Genomic DNA, 15,666 nt, shown 5'->3' on the forward strand with positions numbered 1-15,666 from the left:
GAATGGCAAAAGGTTTGTCAGGCATGACCTACCCTTTCGGAAACCATCCTGGCTATCTCTTAGAATGTTATTATTTTCAATAAATAATTCCAGTTTGTCCCTGATGATAGATTCCAGTATTTTACATGTGATACAAGTTAGACTGATAGGCCTGTAGTTTCCTGGATTGGTACAGCCCCCTTTCTTATATATTCACATTATATTACCTTATTTCCAGTCATCCGGCATTTCTCCAGTTTCTAAAGACTGTCTAAAAATACTTGCCAGTGGTTTAAAAATGATCTCACTTGACTCTTTGACTACCCTTGGGAATATGCCATCTGTGCCTGCTGCCTTATTTGTCTTTAGTTTATCCAGTATTTCTTTATCCCCTATCTCAGCAATATAGCTGATGAATGGATTTTAGAATATCCAATGAATGCAGTCATCTACACTTGATATTGGAAGTGTTACATATCTTATTTTGTGCATTTACATTAACAGCATATTTATTATATTTATTATTTATTAATGGATTATATCCATTTCCATCTGACCTGTTGATCAGCTTGAAAATATGGATAGGACAGACATGTCATCATATCGTGACCGAGAGGAGAATACTGAAATTCAGAAATCGATACTTTATGGGAAAAGGTTTAGACTTCCAAGGCCTATGAACTCAGCCATGTCCAAGAAAATAGCTATGATCATAATGCATGGGTTGGGGTGCCAGTATCTTTGTATGCGCCAGCCCCCCCCCCCCCCACTCATTTCTGTATGAGCCCAAATAAGGTGTGATGAGAAGCTGCATGTGTTTCAGAGGAAAGCACACACTTGTCTGCCCTCTCCCACATCAACAGGAGAGGTCGCAGCAATGAGCACAGATAAATTATGATTGGGCATTCTAAATTGATATGAAAAAGGGAGCAAAGCATTAAAAAAGGAAAGGTTGTACTCTCCTACCTTCAGGTAGATGACAGCGTCGGTCCCCACCCCCTCCATAGAGTAGAGCTTAAGGTCCCCCTGGAAGTACCGTGCATAAAGTCTGGAAATGGGCAGGCCATAACCAAACCCTGCCTGGATACAAAGAACAAGATGTCAGACATTAAACCACTACAAACCAGGCCACGGTATGGACAGCAAAGGATTAACTATACTTGATTTTGCATTACTCCACATAAAAATATTTTTAAAAAATTAATTATTTGTTTGTATATTACATGTCACCACAATGCTACAGTTGGATTAATTGATATTTAGATGCAATGTAATGAGATGAAAAGATATGTCACATCATATATAAAGTGTATACTGCATTTTGAAATGCTAATACTTTGATGTTGTGTCATTGTGAAGAAGTGTTTTGTTTAAGAGAACACGTGATTTTAGCTTTACTAAAAAAGTGTTGGGATATTAGGATAATTTCATTATCCATTTTGAGTTTAAAAGTTGAGGTCGGTTGGAGTTTGATCTGGATTGGGTTAGGTTGGATTAGGTTTGGGTTGGGGTTATGGTCTGGATTTTGGTTTAGTTTGGGGTTCAGGTTGAGGCTGAGCTTTGGGTTGGGGTGGGGACTGGGGGAATTACCAGGGGGACAGCTTGTGTGGTTCCCAGGCTGGGGGTAGGTGCTGTGGAGTACATGTAGTTAAAGAGGCGGTCAATCTTCCGGAAGGGCACACCACCACCTCCGTCACTGATCTGGGGGAAAGAGTGGTCAGCACAGAGCATGTGTGTCAGAATATGTACATTGATACTGTGGGTGGGTGTGTGTGAGTGTGTGTGTGTGAGTGTGTGCATGTATGCATGCATGCACATGTGCGTGGCTATGCGTGCACATGTTTGTGTGTGTGTGTGTGTGTGTGTGTGTGTGTGTGCACATGTGGGTGTGCGTGCGTGTACGTGTACCTTTATAGAAAGATCCTCCTTCCCCAGCGTCACCAGTGTTGTAATGGGGGGTAACTCCTCTAACCTGTTCTCATACAATTCCACTGAAGCTCGCATCGAGTTCTACATGCACACAAACATAAAATCTTACACTTAGTTTTATTAGGTAGACCAGTACACAAGCTTGTTTATGTAGCAACTCAATACATAAAAGCATAACATGGTCAAGAGGTTCAGACCAAACATCAGAATGTGGAAGAAATGTGATAAGTTACTTTGACTTTGGAGTGACTGTTGGTGCCAGACGGGGTGGTATAAGTAACTCAGAAACTGCTGATCCCCTGGGGTTTTCACACACAATAGTCTCTAGAGGTTACAGAGAATGGTACAAAAAACTAAAAACATCCAGTGAGTGGCAGTTCTGTGAATGAAAACTGCATGTTAATGAGAGAGGACAATGGCCAGACTGGTTCAAGCTGACAGGAAAGTGACAGTAACTGCATTACAACGGTGGTACAGTATGTGTGTATAAGTATAAGAGCATCTCTGAGCACGTCAAACCTTAAAATGGATGGGCTACAGCCGCAAAACCCCAATAAGTACAACAAAAAAGTCCAATAAACACCTAATAAAGTGATCACTGAATGTATATTCACGCCATCACCCAGTGCAAGGAACCTCGGCGTGGTGATGGACAGCAGACTGTCCCTTTCTCAGAACATTATGGCAGTGACCCGGTCATGCAGGTTCTTCCTGTACAACATACGGAGAATCCGCCCCTTTCTCACCCCCTACTCGACCCAGCTCCTGGTCCAAGCGATGGTTCTGTCCCGCCTGGACTACTGCAATTCCCTCTTGGCTGGCCTCCCAGCGTCCGCCATCAGACTCCTCCAACTTATCCAGAATGCAGCAGCTCGTCTGGTCTTCAACCTTCCCAAATACTCACACATCACCCCCCTGCTTACTTCCCTCCCCTGGCTGCCTGTCATGGCTCGCATCAAATTCAAAACATTGGTGCTAGCCTTCCAAGCAGTTAAGGGGTCTTCCCCAGCTTACCTACAAAAAAACATCAGACCCTACACCCCTGCCTGACCTCTTCGTTCAGCCTCCACAGGCCGCTTGGCACCTCCCCCTCTCCGAAACTCCACCTCACGCTCACGACTACTGTCTGTTCTGGCTCCACGGTGCTGGAACGAACTCCCCGTTGAGGTCAGAACTGTAGAATCTCTCCCCACCTTCAAGCGCAAACTGAAGACGCACCTCTTCAAGCAGCACCTCTCCCCGTCCCTCCCTACCTCCCTGTGAACCTTAATTGTTGTCTTTGTGATTTACTTTGTGTATCGGTATTTTTAGTTGGCTAGGTAAGCAGTGTTTGGATAGATAAGTTTGGTCACTTTTGCTTTGTTGTTTGTTTGTTTATTTGTTCGTTAAAAAAAAAAAAAAAAAAAAATTTAAATTTCTTTGTTGTACAGGTAGCAGTTGAAATTGTACTTCCCTCTAGGGTCTTTCAGCGCACTTATCCCTGGTTATGGGTATGCACTTTGTTGTATGTCGCTCTGGATAAGAGTGTCTGCCAAATGCCATTAATGTAATGTAATGTATATTCAGAAATTTGCAGACACACAACACACAAAGAAAGATTCTGCCTGCTCATGTGGGGGCTATATCATATATTATAGCGATATATCATATGCTCTCAATACATTTGGCAGCACAAACACTCCCTGTCTAGGACAACGATGAATGGGTAAGAGTTATTTAGAGACAAGGTCCTGATAACTGGCTGAGAAGAGCCAGTGATCTAGAACCTGGAAAATAAATTAATCGCAGTTGCACAATCCCTGTCAAATTGAATATTGGCATAATCAGATCCAGAGAGAGTCAAGGCCCCATCTACACTTGTCTTTTTATTATCTTTTTTCCATGTACTGTATCTGAATAGGCAACTTCTAGAAAATAATTGATATGTCCTACATTTGAAGATAGCAGTCTAAAAAACAAAAGTAATTGGATATGGATAAGGAAGCGGTCTGGGGCAGATTCCACCAGTATTGCCTTTGAATAAAAATGGTTGAGCGCTTCTTCAGCTGTCAGTAACATTCTAACACATAACATTAGATAATGTGGGAGTGTTAAAGAGTGCATCAGAAAAAACACACCCTGCTGCACTACTGGTCACCCGTTCTGATTAAATAATAAGCACAGCAACTAGGAAATGATAGAAATGCTACATCCTAAAAGATAGCCACATACCTTCATGTCTTTGGACAGTAAGTATTTGGAAACCCTGCTGAATTTGGCTCTTGGTTTTGTACTTCAGTACATAGGATTTCAAATTAAATTAAAGTGCAGACTGTAATCTTATATCAGGTGATCTGTTAAGGAATGACAGCCTTTCTATATAGTTCCCCCATTTTAGGGGACAAAATTGGGACAAATTAACAAGCTTAAATTAAGTCATCATATTTAGTGCTTGGTTGCAGATCCTTTGCATTTGATGATTGCCTTTAGTCTGTGGCCTGCAGACATCACCAGATGCTGGTCAACTTCCTTGTTCCAGAACTATTTTTATTAAATATGCTTTTTAGCAAAGTAACCTGGCCACTCTGTTCTTGAGGCCAGTGGTGTTGCTGTGTTAACCTCTTGTGGTGAACCCTGAGGCTATGCTGGTGTAGTCTTCTCTTTATGGAAGTCATTGACACATCAATTTTCTTCACAAGTACCCTTCTGTCAGCCACCACAGTGGTCTTCTGTGGTTTTTGCCATTGCTATTGCTTCTTAACAATGTATCAAGGAGTTTGACACACCTAATGTTTTGGCTATGTCTGATCATTTTATTCTTATATTTCAGCCTCATAATCACTTGCTTTACTGGCATTGACACTTCTTTGGTGTCATATTGAGAGACAACAGTAAGAGACTCTAAATGCAAATGTCATACCAAGAGTCAACTCCGGACCGTTTGTTAGCTTTCTAGGGCATGAACTATTGATACAACAACACACAGCTTAACCAGCTAAAATGGAGGAACTACGTAATTCCCACACATATCTTCCAGTAATATGGATTTAGATACCCTCAAATTAAAACACAGTCTGCACTTTAATCTCATATTCATTGTTTCACTGGATCTTATCTCTACCCTTACTTGAATAAAGCCACATTTTTGTGATGATCATTGATTTTTTCAGTAGAACCCATACAATAAGGATCATCAACTATGGCCCTGAAATCCAAATGCAGCCCTGGTTTTCTTTTCTCCTGGGTAATTAGTGCTAGTGATTGGCCAAACAGTCTTCACACCTGACGGGAGGGTGGAAAACCAGCAGTTCTTGGCCCTCGAGGACCATTAGTTGCTGATCCCTGCCATACACAGTCCCCTGACTCACCTTGAAGAGCTCAAAGAGCATGTGCAGCAGGTGGGAGGGCACGTACACCACCTGGATGGGCTTACCAGGGGCCTTTGCTGGGAAGGAGAGGAGAGACATTCATCCTGAGCATTACCAGTAAAGAAATTTACACAGCAATCATGACACGGACCTGAGAAGTTACCAGTTACCGGTTCCAGTGACTGCACCAAATTTAGCCAACATGGCATTACATTACATTCATCCAAAGCAACATACAAAAAAGTGCTGACCAAGGTCATAGGACAAGCTACAGAACAGGTTGGATGAGGTATAATTCCCATCTGTTTTGTTGTACAGGGCATGAACATAAGTCTAGTACACATGGTAGATAGGCCAAGTCTAAGTAATGAGGTCAGGAACTACAGTACCAACAAGTTGTAATGTAATGTATCCTTCTTTTTATCTGCAACAGCTGATCACACTCCTTCCAGCCACACCTTCTTCTCATTCTGCAGTCCATCAACTGAGCTGCATAGTGCTCGTGTCAAAGGAGTATACTTCAAGCACAACTGATGCTGGTGTCCAATGGACCTGAGAAGTTGCTTATGTATGGTGAGATGAGGACATTCCACCTGACTGAACCTTTCCTCCCTAAGAAACACTATGGTTAATTATGTATAGCCCTGTCTGTCCGCTATGTACGTAGTTATCTCTGACTAGGCAAAGACTCACAGAACTGTTCACAGGTTAGTGACATGGCTCTCCTGGTATTTACTGTATAGTTTGACCACAATCTTTTATAAACATCTGCTCACTGTGAATCAGTGACTTTTTGCATAGTTTTGCATAGCAAACTATTTTCACGAAAGTTTATCTTAGACTTGATATTTGTGGTTTTCATTTTGAAATGTGGTTATTTTATTTTATTTATTTATTTATTTGTTTATGCACAGCCATTTGAGTATATTAAAATGTATTATTTATTTATTATTACCATTGAACTCAGCAATCTCCAGCTTGGGGGCCACCATGTAGTACTGCTCACACAGCATTTTGGCAGTCTCATAGGCATCTGAAACAGGAAGCACATTCAGCCATCCAGGGGACCGGTCACATCGCTACACTGCATGGAAATGTGACATTTCACACCACTGACTGGCTAAACACAGATAATGTGTCAAAATACATATACTTCCTTGTTTGTACGTGCTTATTTGTTTATTCTTGAAAATGCATTGGAACGCCATATGGTTAATTCAGTCAATTTGTACCAAAAAGAACAGAACAGAACAAAGACAGACAATCATTTAATATTTGTATTTCTGATGTGACTTATACAGTATGTTTATGTTCCTGTAAATGTAGGTCCTGATTGAACTGATCAAAAAATTCTAAGGCATTGCAGTATCAACTCAAGCTTTTGTACTCAGGTAGACCTATTATACATTTTGAAGAACATAAAACTGTCTACCTTACCATCTACTAATTTTTCCATAGTATATTTTTCAAATAAATTATCTATTTGACTTAATTTTGCTTGTGGCTGTTCTTAACCAAGGTATGTACTAGTCTTTATTTGGATACCGTACACCAAGGGATGCTGATGTAGGAAAAAACATGGCAAGACATAGCAGTAACAACAAAATTTTTTGTACGCCTTTTACATTTTGATCGAAAACTGTCCACCTAACCAACTATTTTTGGCATTGTATAATTTTTGTATAAATTATCTATTTGACTTAATTTTCTTTGTGGCTGTTTTTAACATATCTACTAGTCATACACCATGTGGTGCTGTTGCAGTAAGCCATCAAATATTTATAAGTTCCACAATTTTGCATTTATGAATGACCATATAACTTATTTTATCTGCAGTATTCTGAAAATTCAAACAATTGTGTCAGACCCCACATTTCCAGGGCTTCCCCTGCTTTGATGGCAAAGATATGGGGCTCCAAAATTGACACAAACCACAATTTTTACTCGTGAGTGACTTTGGGGACCATCCACCCCCTATGACAAATCCAATGACTCTAATATTTTGGATGTTCTTTATTGAATAAATATTTACACAAAGTTTACCGGTGCCACCATGTTGTACAAATTGGAGCCAGGGACTGCGTAGTAGGGAAGCTGATACGTCTCCTCCACTAAGCGTGTGAGAGATAGTGATGTAATCTGTCCCTGATTCATCCACAAAGTATTGCTGTATTGTCCTATTAACACAATAGCCTAAAGAAAATCAACACATGGGGAGCTATTAGATGAAGAAGAAACACTAATTGCAACTACATTTGATTGCAATTGTACCATTGACTTTAGACTGAAAACAGGTCTGAATAACCTATACCGGAGCCAATCGCAGTGGCGCTAGTGAGCACCGTCTCTCAGAATGACCAGGAAATGACCATCAAAAAAGAAGGCCGGTTTGTGGCCACTTGCTTCATTTCCACAATCTGAACCATGAACATCTCAACCTCCAACCTCTCACTGCCTATTCCCACTCACCTGTCACCACCTCTGCCACACTGCAGTTTGGGTCAATGCTCCCAATGTGTTTGGGGTGAGCGGGATTTGTGTCATTCCCAAACAGAAGAGCTGCAATGCAGAACACCACAACACCACATGAGACCTGACACACCCATGAACTCACAAATTACCTGACACACAAGCTACAGGTAATAAACGACTGGGCCACTGTACTGAGGTGGAGGTGGCAGAGATGATTCATATTAAACTGTAGCAATGTGTTAATGTGAGTTTTCTTATTGGTCATGGTTAAAACCAAGAAGAGAGAACAATTTACATGATGATTTAAAGTAATTCTCCATTCACTATACTTTAAAATCTACCAGAATGCTGAAGAAACATTACAGGGTGTTTGGGTTTTTGTTGCAGTTATATTGCGGTCAATGCTATTGCATACTATGCTGATTGATGAGCATGCGGAATGAGATGCGGTTGGTGTAGAACCGGTCCAGGAAATACTGGATGTTGCTGCTGATGAAGGGGTCGAAGCCAAACTTCTCCTTGTATTCGATCACACCCTGGGCCATTGTGGGTACCACATCATTGTGCCGGTTCCTGGTTTCAATCAGTAAGTCCAGAAATCTGGAGTACAAATACATTGTGGGGATAGGAGTTCAAAAATACAGTGTATCTCTGCAGAGAACAGTGCATTGTGGGATGCATAGTATAAACACGGTATGCTATGCAGCATTTAAATGCATTTAAAGTGGTGTTTATCAGGTGGTTGAACTGCTGAGTAGAAGAATGCATTCACAGCAGCAATGTTCAATTTGCTCTTAGTAGTGCTATTTAAGTAAGTTCTTTGAGGTACAGCAACAGCTGTAGTGGCAGCCTCCTCCGGACAAAGACTTGGTCAGACTAAAACAAGGGAGTCTATCAATCAGACTCTTAAGGGCTCTATATTCATAGTCTTAGTGCAGTCTAAAGCGCAGCACGCAAGTCCATTTAGGTCATGGTCAGACACTTTTCTCATGCATGAGTCTATTAAAATGGTCTGAATTGTATAATCTGTAAAATAAACTTTTGTTTTAATTTCTGATTTAAACAAAAAATCTGATCAACAAACAACAGTTGCACACTTGTTATGGATTCACGTTGCTGTACTGATGCACATCCATTGAAAATAGGTAAAAATACTGTGAATTGCAGTGTCATAAAACAAATCATTGTTGAGACAACACTTAAGATGCTCAAAATAGAATAGACTGTTTAAAATGAAGTTGTTGGATTTGCCAATTTAGAGCGAAGTTATTCCAGGTTAAGTTATTCTATACTAGCCAAAAAGGCAAGACAACTTACAAATATTCAATGTTTTACCACCCATTTTGAACAGCCGTCAAAACAAACAGACTTGAACATAGAAGGGGAAATAAGATTACCAGGGTTATGTGCAAATAGACCTTAACGATAGGTAAAAGTCACTGGGAATTTGGCCTCGCTAGTTTATCTTCCATATGTGTGGCATGGACGTAACAAATAATTCTAGTTTCTGTGCGTGCACACCTCTGTATGTGCACCTTAACACGTACCATGTGTGCATGTTTGTGTGATCATCTGACATAGTTTATCCTTTCTTGTGATGCTCAAAACATGTTAATAAATCATGCAGCTGCAACTGCATGGTATTCCTCAATTATAAAATGCCAAGAATAACAAAATGACAGAAGATATGAAAACAGAAGTGATGATTACCTAAAATAAGGAATTTCAGAGTAGCAGAGCTTATCTTATTTTATTTGAAGTTAAACTTGTAGTTTATTGCTTTAAAATATAATAACATTAATTTTGACTGCACAAAGTAATGGCTAAATGATCCTGACTAAATATTGAATTGCCATTCCCATAATGTCTTTAGGCAACTTGTTTATGCAATGCAATGTCTCTGTCACCAAGCAATTTTAGCCTAATCTTTTTCTGCTCCTGGTCAGAACAGTGAACATTCATTAATTTGCTTTCACTTATGAAAACACAGAAATTGATAAAAATTTAAATAAAAACAAACTCTACTTTAAGTTGTATTCACGGTGAGCCGAAAAGGTAAAACTGCTCACAGGTCATTATATACTGAGTGTGATTTCTGTGTGAATTGCTACTGTAGTGTAGTGGGGGATACATGTCTGGATAACTTTATTTGGTCCAAAAAAGAATGAAAGGGAGATTAACTTTTATTACGTTTCAGAAGAGTTCAAACTGAGCGCATATGATGAGAATAGTGTGTGACTATGAATGTGGTGTCGGTGTGGTAATATCGAGGTGAAAATAGTGGGGATGGTGCATGGGGGGTGGAGGGTGCCTTTTTTTTTTAATTGAGTCCCTGCTCCACAAAATGTCTGTGCACAGCCCTGATGACAACTGTGCCTCTGTGACACAAGCAATAACATTTGCGTTTGAGTTACCACCACGCTGTGTAGATAGATAGAGATTAGTGATGGGCAGTTCGCAAATGATCTTTTCAAATGAATCTTTCAAATGAACAAACTGAGTCGAGTCTTCTCCATCAAAGTTGTGTTCGTTTGGCTCTCTCCCCAAATGCTGAGATCTGCCCACCCCACTCCCCCATCTCCTCTGCCAAAAACAGTGATTGTACTGACTTAGTGTCCAATGGCTACTTACCAGGACAGCATTGTGTGATTAAACAGATAGGCTTACCAAAATTCCAATCCAACAACCACAAATGAACGACCGTACATCCCCGTGGGGGATACCTACAAGCAAGTCGTGGAGCCATACTGAGCCAATGTACAAAAAGTGACCGAAAGGAGTGAACGAACGAAAGAGCCACTGAGCCAGTGAACTAGTTTGTGACCGAAAGAAGCCAGTGAACAAAGAGCCAAATGAACTATTGAACGAGAGAGCCAAATAAGCCATTGAATGACTAAACGAATGAGCCATGAGCTGGTGTTGAACTGAAAGTACAGCGCAATTGAGCCGTAAGACATAAGGTTAATGCCATCAGCAGGCAGCGCATACATTCCACGGACCAGCTGAGTAGTTAGGATATCACAGATAATATTTAGCTAAAGCATGTTGTCTTTTAATTTTCTGAAATTTAGTCACCTAGGCAAAGTGATGAATGGTTTTGCAAAGACCACAAAAAATACAAATATTGCGTTAATTATATTTTCCTCAGATTAATAGGCTAGGCTACAATAGGGCAACAAGTGGTGTCAACGAATGCTGTCTAAAAAAGCGGTAATGATTATGGCGTGCGTTTCCCGATAACGGCGTCCCTTAGCGCTTTACAAAGACTCCCTAAGGAATACCTCACTGAAGTTGTTTACTTTTCTACGTGTGTTCCCCGAACTATCACTTAGGAGGTTGCTTAAGGGATAGCTTCTACGTGCAACGTTACTAGGCCCATCGACTCACTCAAAGATCGATTATGCACTCCATGCAGTGACTGTTTGACTGCGTTATGAGAGAAAGTAGTGTTATTTAAGAATAAAACACTGCAGGAATACTTTGAAATATTTCATTTATCACGACTGTTGGGAACGTATTAATATAATTAAAAATTTACAAACTAAATTATCCAACCGTATATATAATTTTCGCCAAATTATATATACAGTTAGTGATACAGTTTGTGGCTACGCCATCTAGCAATACACCTTCTTTGGCATGTCATGTTTTATTTATTTTAATATCTTTGTCATAGTGCCTTAAATGACTTTGCAATCAGGGTTGATTTGGCAGAAGCACCATCACATTACTGGTGTAATTCACTATTTTCTCTGATTAGCTGACGTACCAACAAGCAAAACGCACCAACATGAAAACATACATAAGATATGGCGGAAAAAAACTATGAAATAAGTGGTCCCACAGCTTCACAGCAAACGAAATGGAAGTATTGTTAGACGTGGTGCTGAATAAACATGCAACATGCAACATGCATCCTTCATAATTAACAATTTTATTATTTGCATGAAAACAGTGCCATTATTTTAGTAATATTATTAGCCAACTACAACTGTAGAATTATTTGTGTACATATTGCTTAACAGATTGAGATGTAACTAAGAGCAACAGCTGATTTCAGAGGCTTGCGGTCGTAAAAGTGGTGGCCACTAGCGGAGTGAGCTGACAACATCACTAAGGTATAGCTAAGAGTGGTCCAGACCAACCTGACTAAGTATAGTCAGCTAAGTATACTTAGCTAAGAACATTTCGGGAAAAACGCTGAAACGTTAAGGTAGAGCTTAAGGTACAACTTACGAACGATGTAGCATTAAGGAGGCTTCGGGAAAAGCACCCATGGTTATTTAACCAATTACACTTTGGTTGCGATTCACACAATATACTAAATTAATGTTAAAAGGGGAAATGTTAAATAAATTCCGCAACTAGACTGGATGATATTCAGAGGTAGCCACACGCAGGCGGCTTGTTTAATATAGTTACAGTGCAGTTCAATGCTGTGAACGAATGATGAACTGAGACTCATGCGAGTACTTTCCGGAAATACAAGTGAATGAACGAGTGAGCCAAACGAACAAATCTTTTGAACGAACGGAGCGAAAAGATCCGGCTCACCTATATGAACGAACATTCCCATCACTAATAGAGATAGAACCCTACAGTAAGACTGTCTGATTAAACCAAGGGAGTCTGTGGCACTATCTATGTACAGTGCATTGAGAAAGAAAGGATGTAGAGATTCTGTCTAAGACAAGGGAGTCCATCAAAAGAGGAGCATTGTACATGCCTTCAGAAAGTTTTCGTAAAGCATTTACCCCTTTGTATCAAAACCTAAACTAGGCCAAGTGCTTTCAATTGTCTTGAAAGATTTGAGCTCTCAACTCAAGAGCACCTTTAAGTCCATTGTAACAAATTGGAAAAATATGCCACCACCCAGACACAATCAAGATCAGGCAGTCCTGCCAAACTGGACAAAAAGAGCAATGTTACCAAAGTTACCAAAAGGCCAGCGACAACACTTGACAGAGCCGCTGAGCTTGTTGGCTGAAATGAGGGAAACCGTCAGAAGCTGACCAAGCTCTTTAGCATTTCACAGAAGTTCTCTGGATAAGAGTGTCTTCTAAGTCACATAATGTCATTAAATGTGTTAAAAACAAGCCTTTCAAGAAAAAGCACTTTCTCTCCACTCACTCATTTAGGGCACGTGGGTCTTCTGGACTCTTGTTCTCATACCCAAGAAGTTCCACAAAACTCTGCATATACCTGTGGGGCACGCAAACACACACACAAACCACACTGCAGTTAACATCCAAGTCTGCTTAGTGAACCCTGCTGTAAAATCCAGCTACGCCAGCTTGACCAGCTTGAAAATTGAGTTGATCAAGATGGTCATAAGATGGAGTGGAAAAGGGCAATTTGTCCTTTCGGTAATCCACGCAGCATCAAACAGTTGCATCTGGCTTGGGAACAAACAAGATGGGACTGCACCCGTTACTGTGCGATTCCTCTATTACTCCCATGTCCAGCATCCAATTCTACCTCAACCACTATTTTCTTGTGTTCAGATAATCGATTGCGGACAATTTCTAACTACAGTGCCCGGAGGGGTGTGTATGTGGTGTTTTATAAGGTTTGTTCTTCCTGGTAGGGGTGAGAAAATGTTGAGTTTCCTTGCTTGCTATTCCAGAATCTGGGAATCCTAGTCTCAGTAATTGGGAATTTCCAGTCGCAGCTCATCTGACATGACATCCAGTGTGGCAAGCAAGGCAGGGTCTACCTCTCTCCACAATTTTAGTAAATTGAGATGGTAGATCTGACGTGCCCCTCCCCTATGAAAACAATTAACCACAGTCGACACTCCCTATATGCAGTGTAACCTCAAAAGGTCCTTGCCACTTGGCGAGTAATTTGGAGGCTGACGATGGGAGTAATACCTGGACTTTGTCTCCTGGTTCAAATATTCATAATTGTCGTCCCCTGTTGTATTGCAGTTTTTGATGTTCTTGAGCCTGGAGCAAATGTTTGTGTGCAATTTGACCGAATGAGTGCAGCTTTGCTTGCAGATACACCAAGTATTGAATTTCATTTTTAGTTTGGCTTGGACTCTCTTCCTATGTTTCCTTTAACAGGTCCAAAATGCCACAAGGCTTTTGCCTGTACAATAACTCAAAAGGGGAAAACCTCTCTTATGGCAAACAACAGGGGGTTCAATTATTGTATCCAAATTTTGAATATTGGTGGAAATAAACTTACATATCATTGTCTTCAGCGTCCCATTGAACCGCTCCACCAGCCGATCGTTTGGGGGTAGAACACACTGGTTCTAATAGACCAACGATTTGTATAGCTCTCTTTTAGTGTCTGACCAAAAAAGGGTCAGACATAAAAGAGGTGCCTTTGTCTGTGAGAACCCAAACAGGGAAAAAATGAAATGGCACCTCCGCAATAGTGTTGGCAGATATATTGCGGAGGGGAACTACCTGTGGATATCAAGTGGCATAGTCTACTATGAATAATACAAAGTGATATCCTTTAGTGCTCCGCTCTAATGGTCCAAGCCAATTCTTTTGAAAATTACCTGTATTAAGGGTAATGGGTGCAATGGTGCTTTTGGAATGGCCGCAGGATTAACTTTTCTCCACTAGTTCGATGGCTGCACCCAGGGAGGTTGGCTGATGGCACAAGAGCCAGTCAGAGGTCCCTTTCATGAGCCCCATCATGAACTGCTCCAGTGCCACCTTACCCTCGGGTGCTACTGGGCATATGCGAAAGGCTGGCTGCCACAAACAAAAGTTCTCTCAGCCTCTTCCGGTGGCCCTTCAGCATCAGTCCCACCCATTACCGGATGGTTGCCCGCATTGTGCCTCCTCTTAAAGTAACAGTAGGAGGTGCAATGCCCACTCCTCCACCAACCATTTGCACGCCCTGGCCGTTAGCTCGAAAAGTTCCAGGAACGCCTCTGGGTCGTCCTCTGGCTCCATCATCTGTAGTCTGATGTGGGCCAAGGGTGGGGTTAGGGTGGGATCAGCTGTTCTTTACTTCAGCAGCTCCGTTAGGACAGCTTCATAGCGCACCACCTCTTGCTCATTGTTCTGCAGGCTGCAGAGAGCTTGATGTTGTGATTACTGCATTTGGGCTAGCTGTTTCACCATCCTCGGATGTCTCTTCTGATCCTTGGTTTCGGCACCAAAATGTCATATACAGTGACACACCCAGTATAAACAGAATATAAACAGTATAATACTCAGAGGGGATATGAAGCAAATATGCTTTAGAAGGGATATGGGGCAGTGTATTCCGCAATTCCAGGAGACAGGTCTTTCCCCCTCACCATTTCTGCACCAGTTTGACAGATGGCTGGCTGAGCAGGTTGTCAGGCAGCAGGTTGACCTCTCGCATGGTGTTAGCCAATCGCACTGGAAGTTCCTTCCGTAGAAACATGTAGGAAGTCTTTTCACATGCATTCTCCCGCCCTGGATGGAAATGGGAAGAAAGAGAGTGCAATGCAAAGCACATTAACTTTTGTCCAAAATGTTGGGTAGTCTAATAACATCAAAAGTTACATTTCCTCACTCATCCAACATATAAAACAGATGTATTAGACTTAATTGAATTGTTATTCATTCATGCATCCCAGCATACATTGGGTGAAAGGCAGAAATACACCCTGGACAGGTCGCCAGTCCATTTCAGGGAACATACATTCACACACACACTCATACCTACGGGCAATTTAGACTCTCAAATCAGCCTAACCTGCATGTCTTTGGACTGTGGGAGGGAACCGGAGTACCCGGAGGAAACCCACGCAAACACAAGGAGAACATGCAAACTCCACACAGAGAGGCCCTGGCCGACCGGGATTCGAACCTAGGACCTAGCTGTACCACTGTACCATTCTCCTGGCCGATGCATACCCTGATGAAAAAAACAACTCAGGCTAAGACTTACGGTTGCTGTTCGTTGCAGTTGCACACTGAGGACCGGGGGTTCACACTTG

The 15,666-nt window shown here is 41.3% G+C and overlaps 1 protein-coding gene across 2 annotated transcripts in view; it reads right to left on the bottom strand.

The window, feature by feature from the left end:
* Window positions 1–15,666, bottom strand: part of LOC133126408 (pyruvate dehydrogenase (acetyl-transferring) kinase isozyme 3, mitochondrial) — a 31,023-nt gene that overhangs the window by 4,559 nt on the left and 10,798 nt on the right. The window contains exons 2-10 of one of the 2 annotated variants that reach the window (XM_061238604.1): window positions 14,998–15,139; window positions 12,858–12,929; window positions 8,143–8,327; window positions 7,725–7,814; window positions 6,211–6,288; window positions 5,256–5,332; window positions 1,888–1,989; window positions 1,570–1,680; window positions 946–1,059 (exon numbers count right to left, since the gene is read on the bottom strand). In XM_061238604.1, coding sequence (XP_061094588.1) covers window positions 946–1,059; window positions 1,570–1,680; window positions 1,888–1,989; window positions 5,256–5,332; window positions 6,211–6,288; window positions 7,725–7,814; window positions 8,143–8,327; window positions 12,858–12,929; window positions 14,998–15,139 — 971 coding nt within the window. Of the gene's footprint in view, window positions 1–945; window positions 1,060–1,569; window positions 1,681–1,887; window positions 1,990–5,255; window positions 5,333–6,210; window positions 6,289–7,724; window positions 7,815–8,142; window positions 8,328–12,857; window positions 12,930–13,919; window positions 14,950–14,997; window positions 15,140–15,666 lie in introns of those variants that run through there. The other variant, XM_061238605.1, reaches the window with a different exon arrangement.

This window comes from Conger conger, chromosome 4 (assembly GCF_963514075.1).
Source record: "Conger conger chromosome 4, fConCon1.1, whole genome shotgun sequence".
NCBI classification, from domain to species: Eukaryota; Metazoa; Chordata; class Actinopteri; order Anguilliformes; family Congridae; genus Conger; species Conger conger.